Below are 13917 nucleotides of genomic sequence, written 5' to 3' on the forward strand. Positions count from 1 at the left end.
AGCTGATATAGAACTGAAGCTATTAAACTGTTTAAAAGTAACAGGTATTATAAATAAAATTGTTAAACCTAATTATGTACAGAAACACACATGAATAAGAATCTTCAATACAGTAACTAGACCTACCTAACTTTATGGCAGCGATATATGGACAATAAAAAAACAGATGAAAGAAGAATTGAATCATCCCAAATGAAATTTTTGCACAGAACTAAAGCAGTCATAATAATGGATAAAATGAAAAGCAGTGAAATCAGAAATAAACATTGAATTACAAACTCCCTAAATAAAAGTTATTTGTTATAGAGAAAAATGGAAAGAACACTTACTGAGAATCAGTAGAAGCAGTATACCTAAACAAATTCTAAATTACCACCCAAAAGGTACCTGAGGAAGACTTGAAAAATTGGAATTGTTAGGAACAGGCCACTTGATCTATAAGCCTGGAAAGGAAGAAGAAAAAAGAGCATCTTTCTGAAACAGATATCAACAAAAATCAAATCGTGTTAACAAATGAAGATGTGCAGTTATTAAGAATAGACCACAGTAACTAAACAGATGATCAGAGGCTGAACATCCACATTAAAGATCAGTGTTTGCCAGACTAAGTGTGCCTAAGATGATAGGTAGGAGGTCCTAGCTTTTTTTCTTTGTAATTAGATAGTTTGCTCTGTTACCTTTTCTCTTCTATTTTGCAGCTGCAGCAGCTCAACCTCAAAACCTGTTATCAATTTTGTTACTGATAATACATTCCAGTCTTCCACCTCTGCAAACCTTGTGGTATCCTAACATCCCTATTCACCCATAACCAATTGTTATAAACATTCTATATTTCTATTTCCTTGCTTTGCCTTTGTTGTTCTTTACTTGAAACTTCGTGAATGGTCGACTGCCATAACTTTTGACTGCCGCCATTTATTTATTTCTACTAGATCCATTATCCTCATATATGAGGATAATACTCTGTAGTGTAACAAATTTATTTGTTTCATGACTGTGCCAGTTAGACTATGTATTGAGTGAGAGATTATAAGATATTAAACTAAAGACAAAGCAGATATTGTTAGCATTCCCTGCTTATGTTAATCTTTACGTTTGACTTTATTCTTAACTATCACTTAATTATATCACTTAACTTTATTTTATACAGATCCGAAATTTTCAGGATAGTGCATTGACAGAATCAGTCCAATATGTTGTTCACAAACCATTTACCGCAAACCACCCCCCCCCCCCCCAACATTTTCATCGCTCCTTTTGCTGTAGAGATAACGTGCATGCGCTAACTAGCAGTAGAGTTAGGAAGTACAGACAGAGGAATTCTTTAAAAGCACATGGGTTGCTAGTAGCAGTGATTGGGTTGTTAGTGAAAGAGCTAAAGGTATGAGAATATCTATTGTCTGGGTGTTGCAGGAATTTGTGGCTAAGCGGGAAGACTGGATGATGAATGGCATCCATGAATATAACAAAACAGGGCAGATGAAAAGAACGTCATATAAAGATATAGTTACGTAGATTGTAGAAAGTTGGACTGCTGTAAGTGAAAACTGTGTTAGAAATGGTTTCATTAAAGCACAAAGGAATGCAGTGGCGTCCGGTGATAATGATTATGAAGCTGAAGAAATATCAAATGAAATTTTTAACACAATTGATTCTTTCAATATTGAGTCTGATGAAGAATTTTTTGGATTTGAATAGTGTAATGTTCAATAATATTAAGTAATACTTCTACCTTAGTTTTGTTATTACATTTGATTTACCTCTCATACCTTTTAAATGTATACTGCGCATGTTCATTTTTAACAAATTTAGACTTTTTTTGTATAGATAACGCGTGCGTTATTTGTCGAAAAATACTGTAATTAAATCAAAGAGGAATGTTTACAGTTAGATTCACATTAACACACACACACACACACATATATATATATATATGCAGTTTATTACAATTCTTTATTTTTAATTCTTCCTACTTCAAATTTTAGTTCTATTTTACTTCCTTAAAGCTAAATCGCAATCTGGATTATCCAGCCAGTCATATATACACAAACTAACAAAGCATACCTTGAGTATGCTTATTTCAGTGTCAATTTACATTATCTTATTGTACTCATAAACAGACACTGTATTTACATTCTTGTTCAGAATTATCACATACATAAGTACTTACAATTGTCATTCAGCACTGCTTCTTCTTATATGAATTTTGTTCACACCTTCATGTGAACAAAAATCAAGAAAGAACCAGCTTTCTGCTGGTTCTTTCTTGATTTTCTGCCAAACGTTTTTGTCTGAGTCATTGATTATTCAATGCCCTTTAGGACTCTTGTAACCTGTGATGCTCTTCTTTCAATTACCAACAACGGACCTCATGTGGCAGCAGACTCGGGTAAGAGAAGGTGAAAACCCTAAGACTCCGAGACCTCAGACAAAGTCCTCAACGTCTTGCCTTATGAAGGCCTGGACTTCATTGTAAGCATGCACGTCTCTCTCTCAAAACTTCCATATATGGCCACATTGACATCCAACCATGATGAAGTCATGCTTCACACGTCTTTTGAAATTGCCATATATGGCAATTCTTAGATTTCTTCACTATTCTTAGAATTAGACTTACTAATTAGACATCAGTTAACAGCATTACATGATGTCACGCACCACATTATTTTAACAAAGGCTCATGGTTAATTTATTACAAATACAAGATTATTACAGACAAAATTTGACATTTCTTTAAGTGCAATCTCCTTAGAAAAATATGTAAAAGCAAACATAAGTTATATATCATGAGAGATTTTACACAATATTGTACTTGCCAATTTCCATGCTGTTTTATAAAAAAAAAAAAAAAGACTATAACCTTGTCTGCTTTCTCATAAAAAAGATCTTTAAGATTGCTGTTTCTCGCACATGCCTATTATCTCAATACAAATCTGGCATACCTTTCTTTTGCACATTTTGGACACTGAAAAAAAAACAAAAAAAAAAAAACTACCTATAAAATACTTGTGCCCTTTGGATAAATGCTTTTGCAAATTATTATTATGTGACACCTCCAGAGAGTCCAAAGACTCATCGAGGGAGGGCCTACTCTACAACTCTCCATCTCCACTGCATCCATCTACATCCCACCACCACCACTGGTGTTTTCACAGACAATTGCAAACATCTATGCCCATGGCAGGATTTGTTAATCTTTACGTTTGATCAGGCAGGCTTGACTGATATTGGTCTTGTGCATTTTTTAAATACTACTATGGGCGATCTTTCACCAAACTGACATTTATCATTCCTTCACTTTCCTTTAAATTTGTGTAAACACGACTGAGCTTGGGTGTTTTTATGCAGTCCAACCTTCAAAACCTCTGAACCAGTTTCTATTCTTCTATTCCCCATGTTTGTTGTTTTTTCTGGAACAACTTTCTTCACTTGGGGTTTTCGCAGGACCCGTTTTCAAGTGGAACATCAGCAGTATTCCTTCTCCATCTTCCTCTTGAATCCTTAATTTAATCACACTGGAGATTCTGTAACATTTTTTCGATGATTAATACTTAAAAAAGGAAAAAGGCTTCGTATTAACATTATTATTCTGTCTGAAATAATTGTATTTAGTTCTGTTCGTCACAGAACTAAATACAATTTAGTTCGCTGTTACACAGGTCACATTTTTCAAGAGGATGATCAGTTTTGACAAGGTTATCATTCATTGTTAACTAATGATATATATGTGCTTTTCCTGATAATGCTACTGAATTATGCTGAAATATCAGTTATGTAATTTAAAGTTATTTGACTCTTTCGTTTAAGGTTACACAGTGATCAGCATTCATATTTAAGAATTTAGGGACACAAAACACGTGTTGAAATGATTATTTTACTAATTATTAATAAAATAACACTTGACGTTTCGACCCCTGTATCGAGGTCATCATCAGAAGGATACAGGTGTATAGGAACCAAGCTACATTCTGTTGCACTCTATAAAGGTAAATTAAATCTACGTTGTTAACTAATCTTTTTCTTAGCCTGACCTCTAGTGATAAAAAAAATTATTTTATTAATAATTAGTAAAATAATCATTTCAACACATGTGTTTTGTGTCCCTAAATTCTTAAATATGAATTAAAGATATTTGGTTTAAACTCCACTGCTTAATTTCTCCAATGTTTAATCAGTGTCAGTTAATTATCAGCAGACAAACATGGCCACTGTATCAAAATAATTTGAGATATTTCTAAAAGCTATTTCAAAGCCATTAGAAATATCTCAAATTATTTTGATAGTGCTTAGTTCACTGATTATATTATTTATATATTCAACTGCCTTCTTTATAATTTAAAAGATTTTAGCTTACTGTGTACCATGATATCAGCTAAATGGAACAAGGTGTTAATTTTTTTAAATTAGGTTTATTTTCTCCAAATGTCATTAGTTAGCTTGAAATCTTGAATTGGAAATAATTCAAAATAAAATATAATTGTGTAACAGTTATTTGTTGTAGAGCCATAATCATTCTACACCCTCTGTCAAAAAAGAAACCGAACTTTTCAAATATAGAAGGAACTAGTGGCGCCACCTGTTGTATCTTTTTGTTGTCGAAAGTGGCAACTTTCATTAGTGTTGTGTCAACTGTTTATGACATTTGTTTCATTAGAAGCCGAGTTATAGTGCCAAGAGTGGCTGTGTTTTGATGAACGGTCGGTCGTCACAATATTCATGCCATATGCGACGAATTCTTGCTATCAATCACTTCAAGATAAAAGTCACCATTGACTGTTTGGCCAGGTGGAACGAATTCTTTGTGTATAATGCCCTTGGAATCATAGAAACAAATCAGCATTGTCTTAACTTTTGACTTCTCCAAGCGACTTTTTTTCGGATGCCCCTCTTTTGGTCGTCTCCACTCAGCACTGGCACTTTGTTTCAGACTCGTACTCAAAACACCACGTTTCATCACCAGTAACAATGATCGTTTCAAGGAAGTTTGAGTCCTTATGGGCTGTTTTAATGATGTCCTTGCAGTGTTCAATTTGATACTTTTTTGGTCATTGATCAACTTGTGGGGAACAAATTGCGAATTCAATTTACGAAAGCCCAAACTCTCGGTCAAAATGTTGTGCACAGTTAATCCCCAATTCATCTTCAATCAATCTCACGAACAATTTCGGGTTTTCTTTGATGAAATCACACACTTTTTGGATGTTAACTTCGCTCAGTCCAGTTTTTGGACTGCCCGGCTTTTCGTCGTCCTCAAGCATCTCATGACCACTTTGAAATCGCTTAAACCACTCGTAAACTTGAGTATGGGATGAGCATTCATCACTGTATGCTTTTTGAAGCATTTGATGCATTTAGGTAAAACTTTTACCAAGTTTAACACAAAAGTGAATTGCAGCTCTCTTTTTGAAACGCATTTTCCGACCGTTTGTGAAAACACGCTATCAATTGTTCATTCTTGGCACTATAACTTATCTTCTAATGAAACAAATGTCATAAACAGTTGACACAACACTAATGAAGGTTGCCGCTTCGACAATAATAAGATACAACAGGTGGCGCCACTAGTTTATTCTATTTTTGAAAAGTTCGGTTTCTCTTTGGACAGAGGGTATATTCAGGGCTGGCGAAAACGAGCATGCGGAGCATCTGGGCACTGCTGCTAGGGAGCGGTTCATAAGTTAATTTTTAAGAAACAAAATTTTTATCATAAAAACAAAAAAATTCTTAGAATGATCAATATTAAAATAAATAAGGCGGGATACACCGAATAAAAATTTTAAAAAAATGTATATTGCAGCCTCTGATCAGCCAGCTGTTTGCAATTTACAGCTAGAGCGGGCTAAATGCTTGCCTGCAGAATGTTATGTCTACTGTAATCTATCTAAAGTGAAACGATGAATGGTTTTTATGTGCAGAAACAAATTTTCGTACAAAAAATTTGTTGCTAGTTAACCAGTCATATGGTATGCATCTCAGTACTACTGACATTCGTGTATAGAGGCTTAAGTGCTGTGAAGACATAATGTTGGAGGTTTAATGGATTTTTTACAACACTCAGAAAGGATTAAAAAGAATTTAATACTTCCTCTATTTCGTCCTAGTCACTAGGACATCTACGGGGATTACAAAAATAACTAATGTAACATAACACAAATATCATACAATACTAAGCCCAACCACGTGGGTGACACTTAAGTCCTATCTAGGTGGAGCGCCCTCTAAGGGCGGTTGTAGGTGGCCTGGAATATAAAGTAGGATCTCTGGTGATGAGTGTTTCCCAAATTTTCAGAAGCTTAATGCAACCGTATTTATTAAGATTAAGCAGCAGCAGCTCTTAGAAATCAACCAAATCTTAATAAATACGGTTGCATTAAGCTTCCGAAAATTTGGGAAACACTCATCACCAGAGATCCTACTTTATATTCCAGGCCACCTACAACCGCCCTTAGAGCGCGCTCCACCTAGATAGGACTTTAGTGTCGCCCACGTGGTTGGGCTTAGTATTGTATGATATTTGTGTTATGTTACATTAGTTATTTTTGTAATCCCCGTAGATGTCCTAGTGAGTAGGACGAAATATAGGAAGTATTAAATTCTTTTTAATCCTTTCTGAGTGTTGTAAAAAATCCATTAAACCTCCAACATTAGGCTACTGACAGTAGTGCAGTGCCAACTATTATTTCGTCTCTGTGTCACGTTGTGTAATAATTTCTTGTGGGTATAAAATAGAAATGGAATCAAAAATTTAAAAAAAAGTTATTCGGTGCACAAAATCATAAGCGTCATGCTGCGAAAGAAGCAGATATTAAGAAACAAACTGGGGCTCTTAATAAATTTGTTAAAATATTCTGATGCAGATTGTAATCAACTCGATACATCAGAAATCAGAGTTGAAGAACGGTGCACATCATCCAGTTTTCATGAAAGTACTATTGCAACTATTGAACAAGATAATTGAACATGATTTAAGTGAAAAATAGTTAGGATTTAGTCAACTACAACAAGATTTAGTTGTAGTTGACCACGAAACTAACACATTGTTAGTCTCTGTAAATTTAGAAGATCCAGGTGAATGGGGAAATGTTGATGAAAAATTACGAGCCATTTTAGTTGAAATGGGGCCTGTTCAAAAGAAAAATATAATATATCCCACAGATACATATGGTCGTAAATTTGGCGACACGTATTATAATAGAAAAATGGAAAACGGGAGCTCGTGCCAACAACATGGCTCATTTATTCTGAAACTTTAAATTCTGTTTTTTGCTTTTGTTGCAAACTTGTCGCACCTACTAAATCAACTGAATAACCTACTGAGTCTTGTAGAAGGTTATAACGATTGGAGAAATGCAAGTACAACTTTACGTAGACATGAGACTAGTTTAACTCACATGAAAGATTTCTTTAAATGGAAGGAACTTGATAAAAATTTAAAAAAAAAACAAAACTATTGATTTCCAGACTCAAAGCATGTATGAAATGGAAAAGAAACATTGGACGAGTGTTTTAGAACGCTTGATTGAAATTATAAAATTCCTTGGTAGTCGAAATTTAACTTTTCGCAGATCATCTGATAAATTATATGAAAGGAGTAACGGCAATTTTTTTAAATTAGTTGAACTGTTTGCTATGTTTGATTTCATTATGGAAACTCATGTTGAAAGGGCCCTACAACGAATACAATAAGGTACACTATTTGAGTAAAGACAGTCAAAATGAAATATTGGAAACTTTAAGTAACGCAATCAGGGATACAATTTTATTATAAATTCGAAATTCTAAATATTATTCCATAATTTTAGACTGCACACCTGATGCAAGTAAAACAAACAAATGACCATTATTATTTCCTGTGACAATGGAATTGTCAAGATCAGGGAAGACGTTTTAGGTTTTGCAGATATATCAGATTCGAACGGATGTGGTTTATGTGCAACAATAATGGAACAACTGGAAAAATGGAACATTCCCATTGAAGACATGCGAGGTCAAGGGTATGAAAATGGGGCAAATATGAAAGGGAAAAAATATGGGCTCCAAAATTTGCTTTTGAACAAAAATCCTCGAGCGTTTTATGTGCCATGTGCTGCTCATACTCTAAATTTAATCATTAATGATGCAGCCAAAGTGAATGCGGATACAATTAGTTTCTTTGCAATTATTCAAGAAATATAAAATTTCTTTTCATTCTCATACAAACGTTGGGCAATCCTTTTAAAGTTTGTAAAAAAACTAACATTGAAACAGACATCAGAAACACGATGGGAAAGTAAAATTAATGCAATCCGCCCTCTACAATATCAGTTAGGAGAAATGTATGATGCACTTTTTGAAATTTTAAATAATGAAAATTTTAATAAAGAAACTCAGCATGAAGCACAAACATTATGTGCTAAAATAAAGGACTACAAATTTATTTGCTCTCTTATAACTTGGCATGATTTACTTAACAGAATAAACCCTATGAGTAAAATGCTTGAAGACAAAAATGTGAACATTACACTTGCTTTAGAATCTATCGAAAACTTAAAAATATTCTTACAAGAGTATCGATCGGATACAAATTTTAAAGAAGTTCTAAAAATGGCAAAAGAACTCAGTGAAGAGGTGGATGGAAAACAAGAATTTAAAACTGGTACGGAAGTTCGACGAAAGAAGACATGACAATTTGACTACAAGCATCATGACGAAACACCACAATCGCCAGAAGATAAATTTAGAGTGAATGTGTTTTATACACTTCTAGACGTTGCAGTGTGTTCGTTAATAGAACGTTTTGAACAACTAAAAACATATGATAAATTCAATTTCTTGTATAGATTACTACAAATTAATAACGAAGATTTACGAAAAAATTGTGACGATTTAGAGATTCTCTTGAAGGACTGCGACAATAAAGACGTAAATGCAATAGAACTATATGACGAGTTATGTGCTTTCCGGGATATTTTTTGGAAGGATAATTTAAATATTCAAAAGCCTTTTCGATATTCTTAATTTTATTGTGTCCAATAATTTATCTTTCCCTAACTTTTCAGTTGCTTTAAGACTACTATTAACCTTACCTGTTAGTGTAGCGAGCGGTGAACGTTCCTTTTCCAAGTTGAAATTGATTAAAACCTACTTAAGAACAAGTATGTCAAAAAGGCTTGTTAGTTTGGCGTTAATAGCTATTGAAAATGATATATGTCCGGAATTAAACGTTAAGACCATTATTTCTAATTTTGTGAATATGAAATCAAAAACCTTGAAATTTTAATAAAAAAAATTTCAAGTATATTTATGTAATTTAATTTATTTTCTGTTATTCTGTAAAGATATCATTTTTTGAATACTTATATTAAATGTTCTAATTATTTCTGAATTCTTTTCTTATTTTCTCATCTATTTTGAGTTTCTTTTATTTTTCTAAAAGATAGTTCCACTTATAAAAATTATTAAAAAATGTTTACAAGTTACTAAGAATTTAGTAACTTGTAAAATGCAAGAATTTTTTAAACTTTAGTTCAAATAAATTTTAGCTTTAAAATTCATTTTAATTTTTTAGCGATTCGGGTCGGTGAGAAGGCTATAATCCCTGTATCATTATATTCAATGATTAAAGTAAAGTGGCTTTATCAAAATTTGCTTTAACTTTTGAGAATTTTTTGAATAGTCTGGTTTATCCTGCCTAGTCAACACCACCGGTTCGTTACATTTAGCGAATCAACGTGTGGCTGTTCCATCAAAATTTATTTCAGAAATTTCAAATAATTAAAATTTTTATGATCGTAAAAGAACCACACTCTCCCGAATCGTTACAGGGGCGCTTAGATAGAAATTGCATGCAGGCGCCAAAGACCCTAGTGCAGCCTTGGGTGTATTGACTGTAATAAATTATGCATTATCAGTGGGACTTTTACTTTATAAATCCTTGGAAGTTATAAATCTTGAAGCATTCAAAGTTTAAAATATCCTCTAATTTAATATTATATTTAATATTGCTGCATTAAATTTACCGTTTTTACTGTACTTCTTTACTTAATCTGCTGACCTTGTTTTCATCACCAGTTAATTAAATTTGTTTGTTTATATCTATGCTACTTATCCTCCATCTACACTATCTTCTATTACACTACCCATCATTTGCACTGCTCCATTTGCCAGGTGCTATGCAGAAGTAGCAGTCATTTGCATGATTGCTTAACTCTCTCCAAACTATAGGAACAGCAAGCAGCATCAACCCTTTATTACTTCAGCCACTTCAGAAGATTTCTAGCACATGTACTGCAGCATATGTGTGGGGCCCAGGACAAGGTCTGGGCCCTGATCTTACATCCAAAATAAAGCTGATACACCTTTTTTTGATGGAATGATGGTTTTTTCTAGCTTGCAAACATCACTTTTCTGCAAATATTAGCAAAAGTTATTTGCACTATTAACACAATTACGAGGCATCACTACTGCTGGATTTATGCTGCAGGGTCACTTGTGTAGTAGTTATGACGCAGAAGTAGCCCAGGAAGTTGCACAAATGCTTGCTCACCCTATGAGACTTCACTTTATAGTAATGATTGCATCATCTTACAACAGCGATATCATGATTCAACTGCATTGCATCAGCCCATGATGCAAATACTACTGCGAATGTTGTGTATGATTCAGCTGATGCAATATGTTGCAATCAGGAGATTGAAATATAGTGTTGCCAAATGATACCTATATATGCAATGCAGACTGAGTCTCTCCTAAACAAGAGCCAATTGGCAGATTTTATTGTCATTTTTGTGTTCAGCATATCAAAATTAGTAAAGAATCATTTTCATTTAAAAGGCAAATTTTGTGTGGAATTAATAAATATTAATTCTCGTCATTTCACACTCGCACACACACAGCACTGTTGTGAAACGATGAGAATGGTGGTGGGTTACAGGTTCTACTCTACCTCCTGTGTGTGGCATCATTATTAAAAAAAAAAAAATAATTTATTAAAATAACATATCCTTGTTTTAACAATTAATGCAAACTTTGATCATTTTCACACTTAAAGTGTTTTAATTATTTCATGTATGTACAATGAAAAAAAGTTAATTTCAAATTATGATTTTCTCGTATCAGTGGGGGGAAAAAAAACATTTGCTACTAACTGCTCTAAATTCAGTATTTGTGCTAGTTCATTTTATTTAAATCATGTGGTGATATTTTGATAAAATGATATAAAAAAATAAAGTTATTCAAATGATTCTCTGAATATAATTGTTATATAAATTGAAATAAGAACACTTTTCAATTTTTTACATTTTTTTTTGATAATAAAATCAGTGGGATTTGTTTTGATTTTGTAGCACAAACAATTTTTAGAAGAAACCAAAGAAAAAGAACCTGATGTTGTTTTTATTGGAGACTTCACTGTAGCTTTGATGGCTCACACTGAGGTAAGTTAAAAGACTAATATATTTGTGAGGTATCAGTTCTTCCCCCACCCCAACATTAGAAAAATATCGATCATGTGTTGCTTTATGAAATATGAAAAATGCCTTATATGAATGTTTCTGAGATAAACTCACTTCTGTGACCAGTATTGCCTTCTTTTGTGTGTATTATTTTTATTACAGGCAGCTCCAAGAAGTCCTCCTTAGACTCATCGAGGGAGGCTCAACATTATGTCAAGAACAACTATTCAACATTCACACAGTATCTATCATACTTCACCTTGAACTCATTTACAGTCATGGCACCCACAACAGACTCTGGCAGCTTATTCCACTCATTCACCACTCTCCAAGTAAAAAACCTAGCTCTAACACACTTGCTAACCACACTCTTACCAAGCTTCCATGGATGGCCCCTAGTCCTCCCACTACCATTTCTATTCTCAAAAATATCTTCTGAATTAATCTTATAGAAACCCTTCAGTAATTTGAATGTCTCAATCATATCACCCCTTTTCTGCCTATCAACCAATTTCTGCAACCCACAAATCTTCAACCTGTTCTCATAAGGTTCATTCCATAGTCCTGCTATTATCTTGGTTACTCGTCTCTGGATCCTCTCCACCTCCTCCCCATCAAGAAGAAACTCTGGCGCCCATATCTGGGCACAGTAGTCTAGATGGGGTCTTATCAAGGCTCGATACAGAGGAACAATAACCTGATGAAGGTTATTTGTCTCTGCTCGTTAAAGTGTTTTTCAGCAACTAAGTGATTTGATGAGCAGATTTTGCCACTTTTGCGATGTGTCAATTTAATGTACATCAGGTACATTAAATTGACATCCATTCTCTTTAACCCATTCCTCCAAACTATCCAGATCATCGTGCAAAATTTTGACATCCTGAGCATTCACTATTGCTCTACCCAACTTTGCATCTTCTGCAAACAGATGCACAGTTCCTCCCAGATCCTTTCCTATATCATTAATGAACAAATTAAAGTAGTGATCCAAGAACAGAACCCTGCGGCACACCACTAGTCACAGGCCGTCTTTTGGACTCTACTCCTGAATAACTACTCTCTGATATCTCTCCATCAACCACCCTCCTATCCATCTCACCAACCCTATATCCATTCTCATATGCTGCAGTTTACTGATTAGAATTCCATGTGGTATCTTAACAAAGGCTTTAGCAAGGTCCAGTAGAATCACTGTAAACCCGTTACCCTAATCCAGTTCTGACATTAGTTTATTTCTGGTTAATGGTGTGTATATGTATATATATATATATATATATATATATATATATATATATATATATATATATATCATTTTATCTTCATCCAAACATTCATTGTTCATGTTGATCCAAATGACTGGAAATTATCATTTCAAATTAAATGAAGTGGTGAATCTTGCTATATTCTGTTTTCATTAGAAATGGGAAAACCTGGATTTGGTGGCAAGCAGAAGGGCATTGTCTCAGTGGCACAGTAGAGGAAGTTGTGATGGTGTTTCTCATGGTATTAAATTGGTCCACTAGTTTTTCTCAATATTATAAATGGAGAGGGGTATCTACAAGTGCTTGATAATCTACAAGTGCTTGCCTATGGAATTCAAGTCCTTCCATGGAAGGGCCATATCTTCATAGTTTCAGCAAGACAACATCCAATATCATAGTGAAATCCTCTGTGATAATGAGTTATTAAATTAATAACTGCAATGATTAAAGTGAATTTGGATGAGGCTTTAAATTAGCCAGTCCATTTCAAAGACAAGTTATTTTTAGATGTCCTTAGTTGTCATCATCACTGGTAAAGATTACTGTATTTTTCTGTGTATAAGACGAATCCTACTTTTCTGAGCCCAAAATTAAGAAATCAATATTTTAAACATAAAACATTTGATATTTTTTTAAATATTCGAAGTATATTTAGTAATTAGGTAATATTTTTAAGATACATACTAAGAAATTATGCATCGCTCTCAGTTCTGGGCATATCGTTTTCTTCATCGCTATTAATTCCAGACATATCACTTTCTTCAACCTCTACTACATCACTGCTGTCTTCTTCTGAGTTGCTGTCTATATATATGAAATCATCCTCAGTTCCATGGATTGCTGATTTTACATTTTAAGGACTTCACAACCACCTCTTGCTTGACTCCATTCCATGAGTTTAGGACCATTTGCATACCTCAGTAATGGTTGGTTTTTTCACTCTTCCTGTTGGTGTCAAGTTATTACCTGCATTTCGCATTCATTTATTCCATTCTTCTTTCATCATAGCTTTGAAGGGCTTGTTGATAGAAATATCTATTGATTGTAGCTGATGTAAGTCCACCAGGAATAACTGCTAGCTGTGTTCGTAAATCTGCTGCAACCCTTTTTGTGTTTTCTGTTAAATGTGCTCAGAACTAATCAAACACGAGCAGAGCTGGCCTCTTCGAGAGCCCTTCAGGTCTTCTGGACTAAATCTTTGCAAACCAAACAGCCATGATTTC

General features: G+C 33.9%; 1 protein-coding gene across 2 annotated transcripts in view; it reads left to right on the forward strand.

Annotated features, from left to right (window-relative positions):
* Paf-AHalpha (Platelet-activating factor acetylhydrolase alpha) overlaps positions 1–13917 on the forward strand; it is an 80141-nt gene that overhangs the window by 16424 nt on the left and 49800 nt on the right. For both annotated transcript variants that reach the window (XM_090412573.1, XM_090412572.1), the window contains one exon: positions 11325–11414. In XM_090412573.1, the coding sequence (XP_090268699.1) occupies positions 11325–11414 (90 nt within the window). The remainder of the gene's footprint in view (positions 1–11324; positions 11415–13917) is intronic.

The sequence above is a fragment of the Typopeltis vanoorti genome, chromosome 23 (assembly GCF_054136105.1).
Source record: "Typopeltis vanoorti isolate ZY-2024b chromosome 23, IOZ_Tvanoo_1.0, whole genome shotgun sequence".
NCBI lineage: Eukaryota > Metazoa > Arthropoda > Arachnida > Uropygi > Thelyphonidae > Typopeltis > Typopeltis vanoorti.